This window comes from Sabethes cyaneus, chromosome 3 (genome assembly GCF_943734655.1).
Source record: "Sabethes cyaneus chromosome 3, idSabCyanKW18_F2, whole genome shotgun sequence".
Lineage (NCBI taxonomy): Eukaryota > Metazoa > Arthropoda > Insecta > Diptera > Culicidae > Sabethes > Sabethes cyaneus.
This window is the reverse complement of record NC_071355.1, coordinates 51,650,990-51,676,946: the sequence shown is the minus strand read 5'-3', so window position 1 is coordinate 51,676,946 and position 25,957 is coordinate 51,650,990. Positions and strand designations below refer to the sequence as shown.

The following is a 25,957-nucleotide window of genomic DNA, read 5'->3' as shown; positions in this document are numbered from 1 at the left end:
AAAATTGCTATCTAGATTTTTTGCTTACGAACATTTATGAAGACTTCTGTGTGACTGAATCATTAAATCCACTATGGAAAAATGAGGCGTTTCACACAGCAATTGAATATTCTTTATTTATACACAAATACCATAGACCCAACGATTGCGAGTTCGAAGAAGTTTTTGAATACGAAAAGGCAAACTATGAAAACATTAGACGTAGATTAAACTGTGTTAATTGGCAACTTATTCTCAAGAATGACGAAAATGTCGAAGTTGCTGTAGACACATTCTATAAAATTTTATTAGAAGTAATGATACAGAACATACCGTTAAAGAAAAGAAGACGTCACAAAAATACAAAAAGTCCAGTCTGGTATAACAGTAAGATTAAGAACTTGAAAAATCGCAAACAAAAGGCCCATAAAAATTATAAAAAACATGCCAGTACTGAAAATTTAGCAAGATATTTGGACGTATGCAACCAGCTAAATTTTGCAATCAGCAATGCGTTTGAAGAGTACAATTCAAAAATTGAACTTGAAATAAAGTCCAGTCCTAAAAACTTCTTTAATTACGTGAAAACTAAACTAAAATCTGACAATTTTCCATCCATAATGCATCTTGATGAAAATGTTGGGGATAGCTCGGAAAATATTTGTAAGCTTTTTGCAAAATTTTTTCAAGAAATCTATACAACATTTTCTGAAGAAGATCGCGATCGCGACTATTTTGCATTTTTTCCGGATTCTTCAATGGATATTGGCGTTAACCAACTTCAGGCTCAGGATATTTTACAGGCTTTGAAAAATGTGGATGCCTCAAAAGGTCCTGGGCCTGACGGAATCCCTCCAATATTCATAAAAAATCTTGCAATAGAGTTCACTGCTCCTCTGTTTTGGCTTTTTAACTTATCACTAAAATCCGGAATCTTTCCAAAAATATGGAAAAGCTCATTTCTGGTGCCTATCTTTAAATCGGGCCGGAAATCTGACGTACGTAATTATCGTGGTATTGCCATTATCTCTTGCATTCCAAAACTTTTTGAAGCTATTATCAATGAAAAACTATTCCTTCAAATTAAAAACAGAATTACAGAAATGCAACACGGTTTCTTCAAAGGACGTTCGACTACGACAAATTTACTGGAATTCATAGACCACACACTGAATGCAATGGATAATGGAAACCATGTAGAAGCACTCTATACGGACTTTAGCAAGGCATTTGATCGCATTGACATACCAATGCTGCTTTTCAAATTGCAAAAAATTGGAATTGAGCCAGGGCTCCTGAAGTGGCTTGAATCGTATTTAACTAATCGCCAACAAATAATTAAATTTAACGGAAAGACCTCGAATCCAATTCAAGTCACTTCTGGTGTTCCTCAAGGCTCTCATTTGGGACCTCTTCTTTTTATCTTGTATGTAAACGACATTTCCTTCATTCTCAAGGAACTTAAAGTGCTAATATATGCCGACGATATGAAGCTCTTTTTGGAAATAAGAAATGAAGAAGACATCAATGTATTCCAGAACGAAATACACATATTCTACATATGGTGTAAAAAAAGCTTATTAGAACTTAATGTAAAAAAGTGCAACCTTATATCATTTAGCAGAAAAAGAATTACACCGGAAATATCAATCATATTAGGAAATCAAATAGTAGAAAAATGTGAAAAAGTTAGGGATTTAGGAATTATCTTAGACTCCAAACTAACTTTCATTGACCATTATAACACAATAATACACAGAGCAAACAACATGCTAGGTTTTATTAAACGCTTTAGCTATAATTTTTCAGATCCATACACCATCAAAACACTATATATTGCTTATGTGAGGTCAATACTGGAATACTGCAGCATTGCATGGTCTCCTTTTTCAATCACGCACGAAGAAAGAATAGAATCAGTACAAAAACAATTTCTCTTATATGCTCTTCGTAAATTAGGTTGGACAGCATTTCCTCTTCCATCATACGAAGCACGCTGCATGCTTATAAATATACAATCATTAAAAGAGCGTCGTATTTATGCAATGGTCTCATTTGTAAACGATATCGTTTCGCACCGTATTGACTCAGCAACACTTTTATCAAAACTGAACTTTTATACACCTACCCGGCAACTTCGTAATCGAAATTTATTTGCCATAAGCCATTATCGTACTAATTATGCAAAATTCGGTCCACTAAATCGTATGATGGCAGCGTACAATCAATACTGCGAAACCATTGACTTTACAATGTCTCGGCATAGACTTAAACATCACTTTAATTCAATACGTAATCATAACGCGTAGATAACGAAACAAAGGAATAAGAACACTTTTTAATCACCATCTAATTATAAGACTTCTATATAAGAAACTGTATATGCATTATACTAGTCTACATCGGTTGACGAAATAAATAAATAAATAAATAAATAAAATATAAAATTGAAGGCTTTATCGAAGTCGTTACGTAGTTAAGATATACATGTTATTAACCACGGAGTTCAGCAATCCCACTAGCCAACAAAATTTGAAGTATCACTAGTATCTACTTTCAGTTTCTGCAAGAATCAGTAACCTTCAGACGTCATACGCGTACCGATTTGAAACGCCGTACCTAATCATTAGACCATGATCAATTTTTTCTCCCAATTGAAACTAATATGCAAATCTCGTTACAGCACAGAATGGCCAATTTTGCACCTTCAACCAGTTTGCTCCGCCCGCCCGGTGTGGTGGTGGCAAATTGGACAAGTAGCATACAGCAATTCCATTCCGACGGTAGACAGACCATACTTGACGCCCATACAATTCAATGGTGTCTAGCACTGGCAAACAACAAAATAATGAATCTGTAGTAGCATACCTTTGAACTATTACGGACTGTTCACCGAGTCAATCAACGGCTAACAACAAAGCGACAGGCTCTTTATGTCTACTGATGACGGTATTTACTTCCCCCTCAGCGCGCGAGCTACTGGCAAATCCATTAGCAGGCGAGCAGGTGGAACTGCTAAGCTGACCTGGGAAAATCATAGCACTTGGAAATGCTGTGTGTCAATAGCCGCAGGCGGCGTCATTGTGCTTAAATTGTTCTAAAAAAGCTGAATCTGCACAGTGAAATAAAGGTTGAGCTTATACTATATCAACCAGTTTGTTCAGGGTTAAGCACCTGTCATACACCCCAGAGAAGTGCGAGCGGGTAAACGCTAAACCACTTGTTTCAAATCTCACTTCCGCACCCCGATTAGCCAAAAGTTTCGCACATGATAAGATGATATAATTTGTACAAAAAATAGTTTTGCATTAATTCTGGAGGTTTCTGCACACGGAAAAGCTTTCCGTGCAGTGACTCTCACTGACTAGGCGAACTATTTACATGAAATTATCATACTGAATGGTGCAATGCCATCAGTCAGCGAAGGTTCAAGGTAGAACGTGAAACGGCGCTCAACAGCGGCGCTCACGTCACGCGTTTCCTCCTTGCGTCGTTAATGCGACTATGCGGGAATGCGAGCGCATTCATGTTCAAATGCCCCAAGGCGTTCATCACCGGACGGATCTGGCGGTAGTATCAAGCACCGAACAAGGCAGGGTATGCATCGTGTAGGATGTTCCGCGATCACATTCAAGTCTTTTGAGTCGCACGTACGCGCTTGAGTACGTGACACAACAGGTTTGGCAGGGTATCATACTTCAATCAGTTCTTGTAACATTTTGTGAAGTTTTTCTCTGTTGTTGCCGTTGTTGTTGCTGCTGCTGCTGCTCCGGTGCGATACAATCGATGCGTAACTAATTTCGATATTTCATAATTACACCACCCTGCTGCTACAGTGCGTAACGATGCTATTCGCGATTGTTACTCGCTCTCTGTTTGCTCGGCTGTCAGTTTTCATCGGATTGCAAACACGGTTACAGGAACTACACACTAACTACAGCCGAAGGGCTGCAGCAGACCAGACCATGCGGGGCGTAATGCCAAACAATAAAACAAAATGGATAAAAAGTTTACTTCTTTTTATGTGACAATGTCACGTAATTAGCGTTTCGGGCCGGACGAATGCGCACATGCATATTTTAGCGGAGCGCACTGTCGGTCGGTCGGTCTGCTGCTGCTGCTGCATGGGGCTGGCTCATGGAGGGAACTCCGTAACTACTGTTGCGGTGTAAGCGATTAGCTAATTGTAACGACAGCTATTTTGATGTGAGATACACTGCAACGATGTGTATGAAAATGTCATGCCTTTGATTTTTTTCCTATAGAAAAGTTGTACAATCGGTTGAAATTCAATGTTTAGATCTTTAATTGAAAATATTCACCTCTCCAATGAGGCAAACAATTGTTCCTAATTTGCATTTTAGTGCAGGTAACTAGAATAACAACGAATATGTCGGTCAATGTAAGTTTGAAACCAGTAAAATTAGTCAATGTCTTTCATAGCACAAACTTAAAAAAATCGCAATTGATTTTTTTTTCTAAAATATTTCCAAACATTCTATTTTTATGCGAATTCACGAACAAGTCGCCAGGTGGAGTGTATTGTGAAAATAATAATGGACTTTTCCAATCCCCTTTACCTTAAAACTTTATATTGTATACAAGAACATTCACTCTTGGAAGCATACACATGCGCGTTTTTTTTTCGAATATTTAGTTGATTTACCAACCCATTTGACCTCACTATCCGTATCCTGAGACCGATGCCCGCTGGGATTAGACACGCTACATCGACGTCGAAATATTCAGCTGACTAAATTGAAAGCAACTCACCATGACTGCTCTCCTATACGGTGTGGATTCACGTGCATCCGCAATCAAATTTTGCGCAACGATGCACTGCCAACTAGGAGCTGCTCGTGTCCAGGATTCCTCGAACATCTTTCGGTTATAACAACAACAATCTAATTATTGCGTGCATCCGCACGTTCACCTTGGCGGAGGAATTGTTTTTAAGGAGCCGAATCATCATCGCTTTGTAAACAAAATTTCCAAATCCGCTTTACTATAGCTTAAGTTTGAACTCATGAGTCATGAACGATAAAACGTGTCATAATATTGTCATAATTCTGTCTTTCGTTAGTATTTTGAACTTCTTATTTTTTCTCCATTTTTCCTTTGCATTTTTTTCAATTACTAATTTGCTTGGATTACGAAGAAAATTTTCCAACAAAAGAGAATCACGCTCCTTTATTTTGTAATCGAATTATACAACGAAACAAATTGTTTCAAATTTCAGCTGTTACAGGGGTAGGGTAACTACAATTTAACAACGTGCTAATCTTTTGTGGCATTAGCGACCTTTCGACTGCACTTAAACTATTTAAAATAGTGGTGAGTAATTTTATTCTTAATACAACAAAGTGCTATATTTCTACCGGCCAACACAGATTTATGATTGGCCGATCTGTAATCATGGACCTCTTGTGGATTTCACGTCTTCCTGAAGCTCAAATTGATAAAATATATACTGATACTGCTGTAGGCTCTAGTGACTCGTTCCACAGGGAAGTAACCTGGGTCATTGTTATTACTTTTTTAATGACGTTTGTTCTTTGATCCTATCGGACTGTGAGCTACTATGCGCTGAAAATCTGAAAAAATTCTCTCTTCCTTTACAAATTGCAATCTGTTGAGGATAAATTATAACAAGGCTTTAATAACTAATTTACAGAATAATCGCTTAAACAATCTGACCATCAGTACCTTCAAATATGCTCAGTCACGAAGCCAAGAACCTGTTCTGTATATTTATGAAATCAATGAGTCTTGTTTTGAATAAAATAAATAAATATTATTTCAAAGGCGAATTGTAAGCTAGGTTTCTCATACATATGGCTAAAGATTTCTGTGATTCCTCAAGTCAACAAGGTCAACAGGAATCAAAGCAGTGCAACGGAGGTTTATCAGACACGCGTTAAAACATCTCTCGAGATCGGACCATCAAAATCTGTCATCCACCATATGACGACCGTTGTAAACTACAGAACGTCGAAATTTTTAGCAAAAGAAGCCTCCAAAGCCGTCTTTGTTTGTAGCCCAATTCTTGAAATGGGGATGCTTCACGACTTGGCGCATCTTGGAATTTTACGGTATGACTCAGTTCGTACTTATGCAACAGGGTTCTATGTACACTGCTTAATCCTTGCTTCTCTTCCCGGTTTATCAACTTCTTGGGTGTTCCTCAAGGCAGCAACATGTGATCTTTCCTATTTGTATTATTTTTCAACGACATTGCTGCACTTTTTGCAGCTACAAGCTATGCTAATTGCTAATAACTTTAAATTATATTGGTTATAAAAATACAAAGCCATCTCTAAAGATTTGAACGTCCATTATCAATATATTTCGCAGCCAGTTGTTAGAGTACAAGACAATTGCGGGGCTAATACAACGATCTTACTGACTCTATCTAACCACCCAACAGGTTTGGACACATGACGACTGGCTTGTTATAGTAGCATCGTACCTCGAAGCTAACTGGGAGTTGCCAAATATTATTTTTGAAATTCAAGATTCAAAAGGATTGAAGATCAGGATGGTTTCTGTTTGCTTATTCAAGTATTTGTTATACAAGTACTAAATTTATTGATAAAAGTCCATCATATAGCTTCTTATGGATAATTGTATTGCGGAACTCGGAAGGGCTACACACCGAAACCTGACATGTGTAGAGACGAGGGAGGGAATTTAGTCACAAACGAGCGAGAGGTGGTCGACAGATAGAAGCAGTTTGTCGATGAACACCTTAATGGCGAAGTCGCAGACGGAGGCGGAACGGAATTAACCTTGGAGCGCCCATGGAAGATAGTAATGTCATAGCACCTGATCTCCAAGAAGTCAAACGAGAAATCGGGCAGCTGAAGACCAATAAAGCCGCTGGGAAGGACCGCCTACCGGCAGAGCTTTATAAACATGGCGGAGAAACGCTGGCAAAGGCTCTACACTGGGTTATTTCGAGGATTTGGGAGGAGGAAAAGCTACTGGAGGAATGGATGGAAGGAGTGGTTTGGCCCATCTACAAAAAGGGTGATCGGCTAGACTGCTGCAAATATCGCGGTATTGCGTTGGCAAACGCCGCCTACGAGGTACTCTCTCAGATCCTGTTACGCCTGTTGTCACCGATAGAACAAGGTTTCGTAGGGAATCATCAGGCGGGTTTCATGGGGGCTCGCGCAACTACGGACCAAATTTTTACTATCCGACAGATCTTGCAGAAATGTCGGGAGTACAAGGTGACCACGCATCACATCTTTATTGATTTCAAAGCAGCATACGATACAGTCGACCGAGACAAGCTATGTCAGATAATGTACGAACACGGTTTTCCGGACAAACTGACGCGACTGATCAGAGCTACATTGGATCGAGTGATGTGTTTCGTACGCATCTCTGGGACATTCTCGAGTCCTTTCGAGACGCGGCGAGGGTTGAGACAAGGTGACGGTCTATCCTGCATGCTGTTCAACATCGCTCTTGAGGGGGTGATCCGACGAGCGGGCATCGAAACGAGAGGCACGACTTTTACCAAGGGTAGCCAGCTTCTAGGCTTAGCAGATGACTTCGATATCATAGCCAGGATTTTTGCGACGGTGGAGGCAATCTACGCCAGACTAAAAGCGGAATCTAGGAGAATTGGACTAAAATTCTCCTCTACCAACTTAAATTTCAATATGCTATAGCCTATGGTGCATATGAACAAAATTTATAAAAATAACCATACCAAACCTCAAACAATGGTACCGTTAACGCACATAATTCCGATCATCTCCTAATTCCGATCACTTAGGCAATTAATCTAATAGAAGGGTGCGGCGGTAGTCTAATTGCTTAAAACATTCCGGTACCAATCGAGAGAGTATGGGCTAGAGTCCCACTTGCCATTGAACGACTCAATATATTTTTAGCCTCACATCGAAATTCCAGTTTCATCCAGTTTACCATTTATCTCACCAAAAAAACGTTTCTTCACTTATTACAAAAAAGGTTGATCAGTAACTGGCCAGCTCTGCCCATGAGAGACAACTTCGCATTGACCCTAACACGACTAAGGCTGCGAAAATATCTACAATAAGTGGATATATCTATTGGCAGCGGCCCTTTCCCTGACTCTCTTGTGCCATGTAGACATGTTAATAGCTCTCCAGCTTTGTGTATCGTTGACGGGCACTTCGCTTCTTCGCATTGCTTAATGTATCTTTCAAACTACAACACCAATCATCATAAAATTTAAAAGGTAACGGTTTGAAAAGTTGCCCTTTCATTTGCAATCAATTTCCTTCGAATAGGAATAAATTTCATTTTTGCTTCGAAATAGCGTAACTTCGATATAACGTAACGAAAATTAAAATAAAGTTGCTTTATATCGAGGTATTACTGTAAGGTTATTTGAAGTTACTTGTTGTGTCCGACTTCGCAAATATATGTTGACGAATTCATAATTATTGTATATGACTGGAAAAATGTTTTATCTTTGATCGAGCAAGGTAAGACAAAGATACCGAGTGAGTATTTGCCAGCGTAGTGATTTCATATTTTTCCCATCAATTTGTGCGTCAGCGATTCTTCAAGAGCGAGTAGGACAGGACAGTGTTTCCAATTGTCAAAATTTAAATCGTTAATGAGCAATCATCACGATGAAAATTAGCAACATTGTTTCCAAGTAAGACCACATGGACGCGCTAGGAAGGAGCCAGACTGTGATTGCCAGGCCTACGAACCCTTCTTCCTAGTTGCCTTCCATATTTCATACCCTCTTGTACAGAATTTAGAGCTATGTTCAAAACCAGGAACTTTTCAAAAAATGTCCAGAAAACTAGGAAACAAACAGGCGTAAGCAAAATTATGTGCAATCATAAATTGTGTTGTCACTCTAATTTAGACACACTGACACTCAGCAGACTCCAAGCAAATGGCTGAAGAATTAAAAGAAATTGTCCAAGTGGTGTAAAAGAAAAGCTAAAAAAATAAATTAAATTAATTATGGTCCCAAATTACTCAATTGCGGTACGCTCAAAAAATTCACATCGAAAAAAAGAAGACGCAAAATTATGTAGCGTCAGAAATGTTCAATTTACATTTGTTCGTTGTGTAGGCACAGTAATTGCTATTGCCATTAGCCATTATCAAATGCATATGCTAAGAAACTGTGTCAAAATAGTTTTATTGTCATATGTTTTTCAAGCATAGAAGCATTAAAACGACTAATAGGTAACATGTCTTCATTCGCACTAATTTACACTAATATTTCAACCACAAACAGCAAATCCGGAGGCTTAATGACGCGTCATTTTAGCAAGTGGGTACTTTTTTTCGCTAGTTTATTGGTCACGGTACAAATGCTGCAAGTTGTACTATTACCTAACCTAACCTTTTAAGGCGTCCATTATAGTGATGAAATAAATTGAAATTTATTGAAATGTAAATAGCTCACGTTGTCTACCGATAGTCGCCGAACCATTCGGCATCCGACACTACGACGACGACGGTACACCGGCAAATTTCTTCTGAGTCACGTTGAAGTTGACCATATGGTGCACTTACCGCCCACTTCATTTTGATTGTAATGGTCGGTGGTGCGATGTGTAGTGCAATTTTATTGCCGACTAAGAGCCTCTCACAGCGGTTGTTACAAATTCCGGGAGACCTGATGATTCTTCATCATTGGCACAGCTTCAGCATTATTAGTTTGCTTGCCACAGTACAATTGTTCGATGATGCTTGACTACTTGACATTTAAAAATCAGCAAAGAACAACTGCTCAACAGGCTGGGGAGCGTTACATCGCAGTTAGAATTGGTTATTTGCTACGCCTTATGTAGACATAGAACAAACCTAGACTTGTCACGATCGCACCAAACCTTCAAAGCTTTCGATAATTTATCATGCCGCTGCAAAGCCCTGCGGGTGCACTTGCTTTTGGAGCTTGTTGCAAATGTAATGTGCATTGTTTTTGCCACTTGACGGCACTGTCAGTGCCAAAAGCCTGCTACAAAGTCACCGTGGGACACAGTCGAATGGGTACGGCAAATGCAAACCGATTCGTGTTGAGGTGCCGCTTGATGATTTTTTTTCCTGTACAAGATAACTCGAGTATCGGAAGGCAAACACAAAAACACGCCCTTAATAGGTGAGTGCATTCTTTTGGTGGAAACCGGTAAGGTGTGCAGAAAAGGGCGATCACTTACCGTGCATGTACAGTCCTACTATCTCTTACACTTCCTCATACATTTTTTCTCTGATAGTTCAGTGTGAACTTGTTTAGGATACAAAGTGATGACAAAAAAAGTTATTGAAACTCACTGATATTTAGATTGTAGATTCTCTCAGATAGGTCTGATGAAATTATGATTTGAATGAATTGTAATATTAATCACCAACTCAATTTTGAGAATGATAGAACATCGTCATAAGGATAAAAAAAAAATATTGACACTCACTATCAATCATGGCTGCCTTTCACTAAAAATTACCATCTACAAAAACTCAATTTGTTAAATCATTCATAAAACAGTGGACATGCATGGGTTAGTCTATCGGCGCTGAATGTCAGCGGCGCTGGCGGCTGCACATCTGAATGGTAAAATTTTGCACGGCTCATTTAAAATGCAAATCTTCCACCGATCGGAGCGATATTAGACTTTAACCGGTTTCGAATGTTGCAAAAAAACTGCCAAACGCCAAGGTCACGTAGCCAGTTTGACTGACTGCATGCACACTCACCAAAGATAAAGTGTCGATTTCCAATCAATGTACCTACCTACTACCTCTTTCTTGTGTCAAAATAATAGAGTAGTAGATTATACGATCGAAACCCAAGAAACTTTCATCCGTCGCACTGCCACTGCACTATGGTCCAGAAAGCCAAATTAGGTGGAAAAAATTGTTTACTCAGTAGTCGTTGATTTTAGACTATTTACGTCTTAGCAACAAAATCTTGATTTAGGATGGCGCTTTTTTTGGCATGAGCTATTTTAGGGTGACCCTTAAATTAACCAAGATCCAGAAATTATCTTCAAAACGAAACAAGATAGAGCGATATTCACTGCAGCAATTTCATAGCTTGAAATATTTTGAGTAATATTGTAGAAGACAAAATCCTTCTATCTCAAACCGTTTCCATATTAGGGCGATTTTCCTGAGTCAAGTTAGGGTGACCCTGCTATTTTGCGATTTTTCTCCATAACTTTTTTATTTTGCATTTCTCGCAAAACACTTCTTCAGATGACTTTTGAAGCTCAATAAGACGCAACTTTTGGTGAAAAAAGAAATTGGCTATCTATTTTACTTCTACACTTATATTAAATCTTATGATAAAAATAGGCCGTTTTCAAATGTTAGTATCTCAGAAAGGTGCAAGCGGAATTAAAATCGGTTGATTGCGTTTGAAAGATCGTGATTTTTTGTGCATAATATCAAAAAATTGGAGAGTGGATTTTTTTCTATCTCAAATAAATCAACTTTGAATATGTGTGGTTTTAACATATTTAAGTATATAAAAGTAAACGAGTTGCACCATAACTCCGGAAGGCCTTGACTGTTCTTGATTAAACTTAGCGTACATGTTTCTTGACATAAGTAAATCAGTACAGGGGGTTGACAAAAGCGGGGTGGTCGCTGAAAATGGGAGCGGGAGGTACAAATAAGTAAAAGTGGCTGTAATTATATTGCATTTAAACCGTTATAAGTTGTGTGAGTGGTCCAAATCTAAAAGAGAATGTATAAACTTAACCTCATGTTTGTTGACTTGAACTTTATAATGAGGTTAGACATTAAAAACGGTAGACTTTCCAATAAACAGAGGGAATGGTAGACAAAGTAATGAAATCATATGTGTTTCATAGTATCATGGAGTGGAACTACCGAATGAGAAGTTTAAATAGTTTTCTACCCGCGACGGAGATTTCCGTGATTCCCACCTCCCCTTTCATCAGAGGCCACCATTCTTTTGTCTTTCAGCCACTTGTACATTTGTTTTCGTTAAGGTTAAAAATCACAGGCGAGCGTGTGTGAAAAGCATAGCATCCAAAGCGTACTCCACTGACGCAAGTCTACGCCAAACAACTGCTGGCACTGTGTGCATACATTCTGCGTTCGTTCGTTTTTTATTTGTTAACGGAGACTTTAAATCATTAGATTCATTCGTCTCCGATATACATTCTGCTACCTGCACACTCGCGAGTGTTCAGCCTCATATTAACTTTCTACACATCCCGCCCGCGAATCCAAAGCTCACGAGCTGTACATAGGTCGTGAGCACGAGCGGCACACTAGGATGTATGGATACGGATTTTACTTTTCTTCTTCATTTTACACCCTCGCTTATAGACGCGGGTAAGTGTGCGGGCCAATGCGAGCGATGATAGGTATCAACTACTGGGTTGCAATGACGAGCGTAAGCAACGACCGTAGCTGATAACTAAATAGCAAAGCATTTGCAAAGCCTAGGTGCTACATTCCGTTATCGAAACTTGACCTTCTGTTTTTTTTATACGACAGACTTTGCAGCCAGCTGTTAGAGTGCAGGACAATTGCAGGGCCAGTTGCTACGATCCTGTTGACTCTAACAGCCTCTCCCAGTCGGAATTCGAACATATGACGGCTGGCTTATTAGACCAGCATCATACCTCGAGGCCAACTGGGAGGTGATAACTAAATACACTATGGCAAAAACTTGTCGCAGTGCATGAGAATATCAGCAAAGAAATCCGAAAGAAACGATCATGCATATGTGTTCGTTAGAAGTCATGACGCGAATGCGGTCTTCACAACACTACGTTTCAGTTTGCAAATTCTCATAATACAAAAAACAAAGCTTTTTTGCTCATTTAGACATATCTACCGCTTTCCTTGATTAGCTCTTCTCGGTCAGCGGCCCTTTTGTCTACAGCAACGCGTACGTCTCTCCGAAGATAATGAAAGAGACATAAAGTCTTCCTTATATTGTTCTACTTCCGTAGTTGTGACCCTCCCATCTTTTCACACGCTCTTCATCTTATCTCCCAGCCACTTGTACAACTTCTAACAGACCAAATGCAAGATATTATTATTATTATTATTATTCTATATTTGAGAGGTTTTCAGCCTGTGGCTGGTTCGCCCCTTAATGCAAGATGATCGCAGCCACTTTTACTTATTTGTACCTTCCGCTCCCATTTTCAGCGACCACCCCGCTTTTGTCAACCCCCTGTACTGATTTACTTATGTCAAGAAACATGTACGCTAAGTTTAATCAAGAACAGTCAAGGCCTTCCGGAGTTATGGCGCAACTCGTTTACTTTTATATACTTAAATATGTTAAAACCACACATATTCAAAGTTGATTTATTTGAGATAGAAAAAAATCCACTCTCCAATTTTTTGATATTATGCACAAAAAATCACGATCTTTCAAACGCAATCAACCGATATTAATTCTGCTTGCACCTTTCTGAGATACTAACATTTGAAAACGGCCTATTTTTATCATAAAATTTAATGTAAGTGTAGAAGTAAAATAGGTAGCCAATTTCTTTTTTTACCAAAAGTTGCGTCTTATTGAGCTTCAAAAGTCATCTGAAGAAGTGTTTTGCGAGAAATGCAAAATAAAAAAGTTATGGAGAAAAATCGCAAAATAGCAGGGTCACCCTAACTTGACTCAGGGAAATCGCCCTAATATGGAAACGGTTCGAGATAGAAGGATTTTGTCTTCTACAATATTACTCAAAATATTTCAAGCTATGAAATTGCTGCAGTAAATATCGCTCTATCTTGTTTCGTTTTGAAGATAATTTCTGGATCTTGGTTAATTTAAGGGTCACCCTAAAATAGCTCATGCCAAAAAAAGCGCCATCCTAAATCAAGATTATGTTTCTAAGACGTAAATAGTCTAAAATCAACGACTACTGAGTAAACAATTTTTTCCACCTAATTTGGCTTTCTGGACCACAGTGCACTGGCTGGTATGCCGATCAATAAAACAAATTGTTTATGGTGAACGTTGAACACCTCGCCGGCACACCCGGGCATAAATATTCAGTAACAGTGTATAAAGTTCAAAGACTATTGCTCAACTGAATGCAGCTTTTGTCACGTCCCGCCTTCATTTGTATTCTCTCCGACGGTAATACCTACCGTGTACCGTGTGGAATCGGGGAAAAATTCAGCATGGACTCGCATTGGCGAACAAAACAGTATGCTGGCAGGGAATCGGTAATAAATAAACGATTTACATTTTAACTGATGCATTCACCTGGAGCTTAACTAGCTGGTGTCGGTATTGATGGCTGTGAAAATCTATTTCCAATCTGTTTAGTTGGCATGGACAAGCCTAGCTGTCAGATAGTCTGAATGTGATTGTTTCTGCTGTAGGTGACAGCATTTTATCCCCGAGGTAGTTTAAAATTGCCTAATTAAAGACGTTTAAATCTCGTTAGATGCATTGCTGCTTAGTCAATATTGGAAATTGTACACAAATAATCCGTAATCTATTCCACTTCTCATGTCTGACTTCTTTATTTTGAACCCTTAGTCCTGAATCGTATGTTAATCAGCAATGAGATATACGATACGATATAAGAAAACATGAGCATTCTATCCAAACATGTGCATTCTATATTATTGAGTTTACACGGTTTTATTTTTTATTTTTTGGCTCAATCGCACTTATCTGTTTACGTAGCCATTTGTAGCCTCTGCCCTTTTGAAGAAGCGTCAATTACCTACTGTTTGTTATACTGATGTTTTACACAGCTAATTTCGATTGACTAAATCGTACGCCGCCTTAAAGTCCACAAACAGATAATGAGACAGCAAATTGTACTCCTGAACCAAGTCTAGTAACTGACGCAGGATAAATATCTGATCCATCGTGAAGCGATCCTCACGAAACCCTGCTTGGTACTCGCCGACGTAGGACTCCGCTAACGGTCTCAGTCTACAGAATAGGATACGAGAGAGCATCTTATAGGCAGAATTGAGCAATGTAATGCCTCGATAGTTTTTGCAGTCGAGTCGAAGTCCTTTTTTTTAAAAAAAAGGCCAAATGAAGACATCCATCCACTACTTCAGCATTTGTTCTTCCGCCCAGTTACTGACAATGATCCGGAGGCTTGCTTCGTACAGCTGTTCGCTCCACGCTTTTAAAAACTCAGCCAGTATACCGTCCTTCCCAGCAGCCTTACCGATTTTCAGCTCACAGATTGCCTTCTTAACTGCTTAACATTACACATTCCGCGCAAATCCTCTAATTTGCTATGAATACCAGGGTGCCATATCCTCCCCCTGAATAAAATAAACACTTCAATGCATGATATTATTACAGGTCAATTATAGATTATTTACATGGCTGGTGTAGTCTTCAAATAATAGTTATTTGTTATATTGAAATTCGTCAACACTCATACATAACATAACATACATTTCATATTCAGTCACTCGCTCCGAGACAGACACTGTTTGAGCCGCCCCTCACTCGGGTAACAAGCAGTCAAGTTCGCACCTCACTTATGTTATTAATTTACATAATAACTAAACTGGGCCCTAATAGACTTCTTTGAGGAACTACCACAATGTTCCGCTCGGAATCACAAATATAATGATAGAAAAAGGACGTAGCTCTAAAAGGAGCTCTCTCCATTTTACACCATTTTGTATCAAATTCATGTCAGTTTCTTGAGAATACCGATATTTTCATCATTTTAATATTAGCAAATAGACCCTAATAAGTAATTAAAAGGTCTATAATAACAATAATAAAAATATTAGCAAATCGTTATCATTGAAATAATATGTCCTTCCGGTGTCATTTTTTTGCCCCCCGATTTTCTAGGCCATTTTCAAGGGCGGGTGGGGATGACAAAAACTTTAAAAATAATTTTCAATGGCCTTATGTTAACCGAAAAAAAGAATATTTTATATTCACAATCAAAAATATTTCCTCAAAAACTAGTTTCAGTATGTACATACTTACTGCTATCAGGCGAAAGCTGGGGTGACTCTTGCCGTATCAAGAATTCCTCTGAACTATACTCAGTCCTGGGCCACTAGTCGCCAATTCGCCAATTGGCTTCAACCTGTTCGAGCCATCTGGCATATTTGGCCCCTCTATTCCTGCTGCGAGTGGGTTTCTTGAAAAAAACGGATTTCACTGTACATTCGTCCGGCATCCTTGCGACATGGCCGGCCCACTGTAGTCTCCCAACTTTCGCCAGGTGTACGATAGGGATCTTTCCAAGTACAGTAATGCTCAGATTTTGTCAGCTCCCTATTTTGTCTACATCCGATTTTATTAGCATTTTATTTTGTCAGCCTATAAATTTTGTTTAACTTTTGTTTTTTAAACATGATTTATAAAACTTTTCAGTCTGTATGAAACTATTCTGATTCCTTGGGGAGAGTTTTTGAATTAAATGATGCCTTTTTTGCGTGTTACGGTATTTTTATATTAAAAGTTCTACAATTCCTAAACAAGCAAAGATAGAGGTATACTATATTCAGCAATGTTGTGTAGTTTCACTATTTGTACAACTTGATAGAAAAAGGAAAAGTCTAACAACTACAAAAACAGCTAAAATAGAAAAACTGATTTTAACGATTTTTCATATATGAGAAATAGGATTTTTCTATCTTTGTTGAAGAGATAGAAGGTTACTGTCTTCAGCAAAATTTATTGTAATAATATGCTATAAAATTTTGCAGAACACATCAATGTGTTTTATTAAAACTGAAGAAAAATAAATGTTTTATTACACTTTTAGGGGGATTAATCAAAATTTGAATTCGTCTAGACGATAGAACGTTTAATTTTAAGAAACTCTTCATAAACCTAAAACCAAGTTTTTCCGCTCAAAACTCGAATGCGCACCAAAAAAGGTTTTGGACTAGTGTAAGGTGCCTGGTTGATTAGATTGCGTTGAACTTTCGGTTTACCAATTGAGAGTCGAAGCCACTCTGCTATTCGTTTGTGCCAGCTTTATGCGGCGGTGTACGCTCGTTGATCGAAGCGTCTTGCGGAGGTAACAGTATGCTCGACTTCCAGCTTGAATGCGTCATTGGATCTCCTTACCCGTATTATTATGGGCGGTGACCAGAGATCCCAAATATACGAATTCATCAACCACTTCCAGCTCATCGTCGTCAATAGTCACTGACAGTGACTAACAGTCCTTGGGAGGTAAACATTGTTTTCTCTGGTGCCCCTTCCTATCATATTAATGGTTTTCGACGCATTGATTTGTAACCCAAACCTCTTACCCTCCATTTTTAGTCTGGCGTAGATTGCCTCCGCCGTCCCAAGGTTTCCAGTAATAATGTAGAGGTTGTCTGCTAAGGGTAGGAGTTGGCTACTCTTGCTGAAGATCGTTTCTCTCGTTTCGATGTCCGCTCGCCGGTTTACTCCTTCAATAGCGATGTTGAATAATATGCAGGACAGTCGATCCCCTTACCGCAACCCTCTGCGCGATTCGAAAGGACACGAGAGTGTCCCCAAAACGCGCACGTAGCACATCACTCGTTCCTGGGTGGCTTTGGTCAACCGCGTCGATTTGTCCAGAAAACCGTACCTGTGCATTATCTGCTATACCTCCCAGTTTTCTTCGAGGTATGAGTTTTCTTCCAGGCCTAATAAGCCAGTCGTCGTATGTTCGGATCTCGCCTGGAAAAGGCTGTTAGAGTCAATAGGATCGTAGCAACTGGCCCTGCAATTGCTCTGCACTCTAACAGCTAGCTGCGAGCTCGATTGTACCGTATGCTGCCCTGAAATCCACGAAAGTATGATGCGTGGGTACGATGTATTCTCGACATTTTTGGAAGATTTGTCGAAGAGTGAAAATTTGATCCGTAGTAGCACGGGACCCCATAGAGCCCGCCTGGTACTGCCCTACAAATTCTCTGGCTATTAAGAATAGGCTACACAACAAAATTGTATAATACGAATTATTTATGACCGACGAATATTGATTTGCAATATAATACACCCTCAAAATGACACCAGCCATCACAGTATCGAAACGTTCGAAATAATGCCAATAATTTATCTTTATCACGAGCAGAAAACGTCAATTGTCATGAATCTTGCTAATGATTTCAATAGAACAATGTTCCTGAGACGCAAAGATATCATAGTAATAAATCATGTTTTCTAGAAAACTAAACTATCCAATATTTTCTATATAGGGTAGATGCTTCAGTAATGGAGGGATTATGTCGGGGGATAGTGTGTAAAGACAATTTGAACGCTTAATTTAACAGTTTCCAATTGAACTACCTGATAATATGTTGCACCATAGTGTTGGCTTTAAATACATACCAAAATTATACCATTCTTCTGGTTAATATATCTAAAATATTGCTTTTCCTGACATTAGTATGTGCTCCTAAAGTAGTGGTAATGTTCCTATAATAGTGGAAAATTTGCCTATAATAGTGGAATGTTGTTTACCGCCTTAGCAACGCTTGCAATGAGCATGGCAGCAGGTGGATAACAACGTTGGCTTGTTAAAATGCTATGGATTGTTACGAATTTCTTAAGCAATTGCACTCTATTGGACTGCTGAAAAGGAATTTGTGATTTTTGCACCAACATCTTGAATTTTAACTGTGTATCTTAGATAAAACTGTTAACAAATATATATTTAACAATAGAAAACGGAAATTATCTCGAAATCCGCCAGAATTATGATATATTTCGAGTTTCCACCACTACTGGTACTACCATAACTACTGGAGCATCTACCCTAATATAGATTCCCATGACTCTCCCATTGAAGGAAATTTCATAAAGCTTCAAAACTGTTCGGCTGAAACCTGTACAATAACGAAAACAAATCTTTCCTAGTCTATAATTTTTTCTTTAGTTTAGCAAATCAATGTCAAACTCTTTTTTTTCTTTTCTTAAATGCTAACAAAAAAGTATAATTCAATAGAAACTGCAAAGCCGGCCATATCCGCCCAGCAGCCAGCCAGCAACCGCAATGTTAGTAGGCTAATGCAGCTGTTGAAGTCGAGTTTACCTCATTACTTCAGAAATGGGCATTTTGGATCTTTCGTTCGCACGAAAAGAGTGTAGGAGCAGCAAAAAAAAAAACAAAATTACGCGAAAGAAAAGAAAGAATAATATATAACTACCACGAAATGCAAACACACAGTCGGAGAGAAGTGCACACACATGTTGTACGTACGACGACGCACGTCTGCCGCTGCTGGAGGATGGTAACCCTGCTGCTGCTGGCGATCCGATAATAGTGGCTCAGCCCAACCAAGGCGAAGCTGGGTGGGCGTGTGGGACGCAGCAGCCAGCGTTTGGGCTGTTTGAAGAGAGTAGGTAATATTCAATTTGATGGCTTGCATATCTGGCTGATTTTTGGTCGTAACAGCTTTTAACGATTCGATTGCGTGATGATCTCGAGTGCGCTCGGTGGATGCTGCTGCCGTGGCTACAGACCTACATGGAATGGGGGTTATTGGGGGAAAAATAGTTTTTGAGTTGAGTGTGCGAAAGAGAAAACAAAGAAATTTCCCTATCCAAATTAAGTACTAGACCAACAAAACGTGCGCGTGGTACGCTCCTCCGGGTGGATCGGATCGGATTGGATCGGATGCTGCCGAGAGGCAGAGTGGAAGTCGATAGTTAGCACGGATTCCGTTTCGGTGCTAATGGTATTGGGCATGTGTATAAAGATATTAAAATAATGATATGCTCGAGTAAGATCTTCGGCGAGTTTTACGCAACCGGTTTGCTCACGTTGTATGGAGTTTGTATGGTCGGTTTTTGTTGGTTTGTAGATAATAAGTTTTTGTAGCGAAGTTCGTTAAGGCAGTCAGTCAATAAGTGGTATTCTAGCTGACAGACTAAAATAAAATTTTTAAAACTGGCTTTACTTGTCTGGTTTGATGAATGCAAGAAAAGTTTGAATACATTGATGTCTTGATTTTATGTTTTGTTCGGAATTTAGCCTTCTGTCTAAATCAGGGCTGGAAAGAATTGCTTCCAACGATCAAGAACATTAGAACAATCAGATTCATTGAAATCACTACTTGTAGCGATAAATACTTTGTCGTGATCTGTACAGATGATGACAAACCTCGTAACAGATCATTTTCAACAGATGGTTTGTTGTATACAGTGCGTAATTGTCGATACAAACAGCGTTGTTATCCTATTTTATCGCAACTAGGTGAGATATAACACTGTGATGGACTGCTGAGAGTTGTTTAGAGAACAAAATCTAGTGATACAGATCAAGGATGGTTCGAATCGCTTCAAAAATCATTCACTCCGCATTCATTTGTCGATTCAATACACACATACAACGAGATGCTTCGTAAGCCTTATGAACAGAGAACTAAAGACGCAAAGGTATTGAAATGCTTTACAAAGATTGTACCTCGATCTGGTACCTATAACACATTTTGTTAGCAGGACAGTATGTTGGTTTTTTTGACAAATTTTGATATAAACTAACAAATTAAAATAAAATTTGAAATATTTTTGATAAACTCAAAGCTACTTTTTTAAAAACATTTGTTATTTAGAATACATTTTGTTATAAATTTAATATTTTCATTTAATCGGGCACGCTATGTTGCTAATAAAATTGAGGCACATCGGTGTCTCTGCTGCTTTCGTCCAGCGGTTGAAAACTCTCCTTGGCATAATACCTCCAAGATGTAGAATTGTGACGCTGATGACCTCAAAAGCTAATTTGCAGTTCGTCCATTGGCTGACCATGTAGCACGTTGAGCCTCTCTATCCCTGGTGCCGGCTGGTGGGGTTCTTGAAGAGAACGGATTTCACCGCGCAGTCATCCGGCATCCTTGCGACGTAGGCGATCCCCCGGTTTTTTCCAAATTTCGCCAACTGTACGATGGTGGGAATCTCTTCAAGTAGTAATTCAAACGCTTACACCACTATCCGCTTTCCGTTTGAACTCCGCTAAAAATAGCCCGCAACACCTTTCGTCCAAATACGGCAAGTGCACATATGTGCTCCGTAAGCAAAGCTACAGTCTCAAGCCCGTAGAGCAGGCGGAGGCGTTCACTCCTTGATCGACGCGTCTGGCAGAGGGTAAAGTAGGCTCGACTTCCAGCTTGTTTGCGTCGTTTAATCTCCTTACTCGTATGATTGCCGGCGGTGACCAGAGATCCCAAATATACGAACTGACCACTTCCATCGTCTATAGTCACTGTCCCTAGGAGGCAAACGTTGTTTGCTCTGGAACCTCTTCCTACCATATCTTTGGGGTTTCCGACGTTTTTAGTCTGGCTGTAGATTGCCTCCGCCGTACCAAGATTTCTAGTAATGATGTCGAGGTCGTCTGCGAAGGCTAGGAGTTGGTTACACTTGCTGGAATTCGTTCCTCTTTTTTCAATACCCGCTCGCCGGATCATACCTTCATTAACGATGTTGAATAACATACAGAACAGTCCATTCCTTTGGCGCAAGGGACTCGAGAGTGCCCCCAAAACACGCACATAGTACATCACTCGCTCCAGGGTAACTTTAATCAGCCGCGTCTGTTTATCTGAAAAACCTTTCTCGTGCATTATCTGCCGTAGCACTTCGCGTTCAACCGTATCGTATACTGTCCTAAAATCCACGAAAACATGATGTGCAGGCACGTAGTGCTTCCGACATTTTTGGAGGATTTGTTGAAATATGAAAATTTGATCCGTAGTAGCATGGGTCCCCATAAAATCCGCCTTATACTGCCCTACGAATTCTCTTGCTTTAGGGGATAGACAACGTAACAAAATTTGGGAGAGCACCTTGTAGGCGGTGTTGACCAGCGTAATGCCACGGTAATTACAACAATCTAGCCGATTGCCTTTTTTGTACACCTTCCATCCACACTTCCGGTAGCTTCTCCTCCTCCCAAATCCTTGAGATTATCCAGTGATTCTTAGCCATTTTTGTAGAGTTCTGCCGGGAGTCGGTCCTTTCCGGCGGCTCTATAATGCTTCAACTTACCGACTTTTCGTCGAATCTCTTCGGAAGCCGTCTGTTATCGTTTGTAGGCATTCCTAGGTTAACTTGCATTCCGTCTCCACTGTATTTTTATCGTGGTCAGTTTTTCGAAAATTAAAAAAATGGCGTCACTCGAAAACCAACGTCGCGAATTTATTTTGCGCAAGCGCCTAGAAAATCCTCAACTTTCTCATCATGGATGATGAGACTTACGTCAAGACGGACTTCTGGCAGCTTCCGGGGCTACTGTACTTTACCACCCATCACAAATTTGATGTACCGGGGAAGTAAGAATGCAGAGACTTTCATAGTTTGCCAAGAAATACATGATTTGGCCAAGAAATACATCATGTGGTAAACGCAGGCTTCATTCTTGGTTTTTTGCTCAGTAGATGCTCATTTCACTGCAGCACCTCAGCAAAACATAATTTGAAAAAGTAGTGTAAGGGGCTATTGTAGAGCTAATTATTATCTACATTATTGTTGAAGAAAGTATAGTTTTATCTTTTGTATTTACGACGCTATGCGATTGCTACCCCGTTGGTAGCCAAATGAGCGCTCTTTTTGCTACCAATGGGGTAGCAGCCCCTTAGCGCCGTAAATACAAAGGATAGAACTACACTTTCCTTAACAATAATGTAGATAATAATTAACTCTACAATTGCCTTTTACATTACTTTTACGAATTCTGTTGTGTTGAGACGCTGTAGTCAAATGAGCATTTACTGAGCAAAAAACTGAAAGTAAAGCCTGGGTAAACGGAGTGCGCCGTTCGTGACTACCGGGACTGTAAACGGGCAGATCTACCTCAAAGAGTGTTTACAGAAGCGTCTGCTTCCTCTATTGAAGCAACACGAGGTCTCTGCGACCTTGTGGCCTGATTTAGCTTCATGCCACTATTCAAAGGATGTCCTGGAGTGGTACGAAGCCAACGGGGTTACTTTCGTACGCAAGGACATAAACGCACTGGCCCATCGAAAAATACTGCGCTATTATCTGAGGAAGACACGAAGAAAAAGTGGGTTTCCATACAGAAGAAGCTGCAGCCAGATGTTGTACAAAACTTTTTGAGTGCAGTTAAACGTAAGGTGCTCGCTGGAGAGCCGATCAACGGCGAGTAAATAGTCTAACTACCATAGTCCAGTAGTTATCTAAAAAGGTGCGTTAAGCACAATAGCCCCTCCCTGTAGTAATACCGATAAGGTTGTGTCAGGGAGGATTGAGGCTGGAGACTCGAGCAGGGTTTTAGTGGGTCTGGATCCTCACGCCCCACCACCACCAAACACCACTTTTGGGACACCAAATCCCACTCCCTGGTGTTCTAAGGTGCTGAGCAGATTTCCCTACTCGCTTAAAAAAAAGCGTAAGGTGCGAGCATACGGTTATGGTATTGAAGTTGAATAAAATAAATATGCCAAAAGTTTACAATGGGTTATATTTTATTGTATGAAAGTTTGAAAAGGATCGGTCAATTAGGTAATTGACGTTTAAAATTTGGAATTACACTAGAAACTGGTTTCGAACTGGATCCCAAATCTTCTCCAAACGTTACTTGAAAGTATCCACAGTCAAACCTTTGGTGTTCCCTAGTTTTCCTAGCATGTAACCCCATGCAAGGGGTCAGTCCCGGTGTATTGGTTTTGGTTAGCATTCACGCCTCTCACGCCGTTAAAGTGACGATAATCAAACAAAAAAACCATGCATAGAAGTCGAAATGATTCGAATCAGGCGAAGAGGTAGGCCACTCTTTCGAAAAATAAAATCCGGAAAAACGTCCTCATACCAAGCTTGTGTAGCTTTCGTCTGGTGAGACGGTGCAGAATCTTGTTGGAAGTAGTATGGTAGCGTTCTCGTAGTGTTTTTTAACGATAGGAATTAAATGGTTCTTCAAAACATAATCGATGTGATATTTAGTGTTGATTTTAACACCTGGTTCAATGAATACCAATGGAATCTTCAAATTTTTGGAGACGCATCCTCATACCCTGGAAACACTCTGGAACATTTGAAGAACTAGCCAGGTAAAATGACTAATTTTGGCGCGATCAAATATCCTGCCATCGATATCTAGGTAAAGTTAAAGTTTTTTGTCATCACTTTTTGCCGTGAACTGTACAGATCATGATCTGTGCGCGTGGCGATAGCTCACAGATTTGATCAAAATCACTGATTTTCCATCCCTGGTTTTAATTATGCTTCACAGTCAATCCTTAGCATATGAGAAAATTGTATGGTTAAAATACTGAGTTTTCAAATTGACTAGTAGTTACATTCGGTTCTCTGTTATTACACAATCGAACAAAAAGATTGCCTTTGGTAATAATCGTGATACAACCAATTTGCAAATTTAATCTAGATCGTAACTACCGACCGAGCAAATGACAGCTTACTGATGGAGCCTCGCCCGTTCTATGAAAGTTGATTTTCTGCAGCACCTTTGTTCACTCAGAAATCACCGTCCAATCGAACTGGTTCCCGTCCCGTATGTGGCCTGAAGTATGGTGGCAAAACCATTCACGCATACCTACCCTTTGTGGCAGCTGTGGCGGCTGGAGATAAGAACTCGAATGGCCTTGCCTTGTGTGCCTTTTTTGCTCAAATGATCAACAGCAATTATTCTTGTTTGCAAACTATACCGGGGGATGTTTGAAACAGTTGGCCTCAATAAAACACGGGATATTCAGCCGTATCATATAAATAAATATAATTTTATAGCTCGAAGTTTTACGTAATAGTTGTATGGTCCCTAGCTTTGAATAATGGAACACATTTGCTGTGCTGCAACCTTGCTTTTGCTATCGCAAGATAAAAAGGACTGGTAGCTAGAGCTTCCTGACAGCTTTGCAACATTGAACAGCGGAGAAATTGATTGCAAACAAAGCGTATTTAAATATTCCGGAATTGCAATTATCATCGAAGGGGGAGAATGTCTACGCTGGCACTTATTACACCTTGCTTATCTACGAGCACTGCTGACTGTGAACATAAAAATATCATCTTTGGAGGCAAACAGCCTTTTTAATTACGCATACCCACAATCTCTGCAGCAGCGGGCGAGCTGGTTGGGTTTCTTTTTTCCATCAGCGCCGTGCTGCAACTCGCCGTGCACTGGTTTATGAATGCAACTTGCAAACTTGGAACCAAACCAGTTCAGTCTGCGCTCCGGATTTCTGTGCCGGATGAAGGCAAATGTCGAGCACCTGCAGGCAAGGTATGTTATTTGAAGGCTTTACGATCAAGTTCAATTTCGTGGCAGCAGTTGGCTTGGTATCGTTTTATAACACTCGTTTTTTTCCGTACAAAGTACAAAGAGTTTACCTGTTCATTTAAATCTAAGCTGAAGAACTTATTTTTCCAAATAAGTATATTTTACTACAACGATTTTCTCTTCTCCATTTTTTTTTATTTGCAGCCCGGCGAATCCGGTTTCGTGGTACTGGGTGACCTGACACTCGAAACGTCCACCGATCCGGACGATTCGTGGGCCATGGGTCCCCCGTCGCCGTGTGACGTCGAGTTCGAGAATGCCAACATTGTGATCAACGGTAAATCCAGTATGAGAAACAAGACTAGTAGAGATAACAAGGTAAGTTTACCAGGCCTGGTCTGGCCAATTTGCATACATTTATCCCTGATTGGTGGGTGTGCTGCTGAGCTCGATTTTTTTCTACAGCCCACTACATCCCACCACACACGTGGTGGAAGAGAAAACAAAACATTCAACGTAATAGTAAGAAATTGCTACTTCCTGTGCGGAGCAGATTTGTATGCAAAACGATCCTATGAACTTGCAGATGCGCTTGCATTGCTGAGATAACTTTGTATTGCAGACTCGAGAAGTAGTACCTACCCCTCGAAGCCAATTTTGTTCGACACGATAGTTAAATATTTGCTCGCTATCGCACCACTTTGCTTGCTTGCCCTCCGTGATGAAGATGGTAGCTATTCGAAAAGGACATGAAGAACATGAACTTGAGTGCTCTCTAGACGCTCGCCACCGTACTGAGAAGAGTGTATGATGAAGTCGATTTTCTT

The 25,957-nt window shown here is 39.9% G+C and overlaps 1 protein-coding gene across 9 annotated transcripts in view; it reads left to right on the top strand.

Moving 5' to 3' along the window:
* Positions 1 to 25,957, top strand: part of LOC128744122 (serine-rich adhesin for platelets) — a 139,300-nt gene that overhangs the window by 60,061 nt on the left and 53,282 nt on the right. For all 9 annotated transcript variants that reach the window (XM_053840909.1, XM_053840914.1, XM_053840908.1 and 6 more), the window contains exon 4: positions 25,335 to 25,508. In XM_053840909.1, coding sequence (XP_053696884.1) covers positions 25,335 to 25,508 — 174 coding nt within the window. The remainder of the gene's footprint in view (positions 1 to 25,334; positions 25,509 to 25,957) is intronic.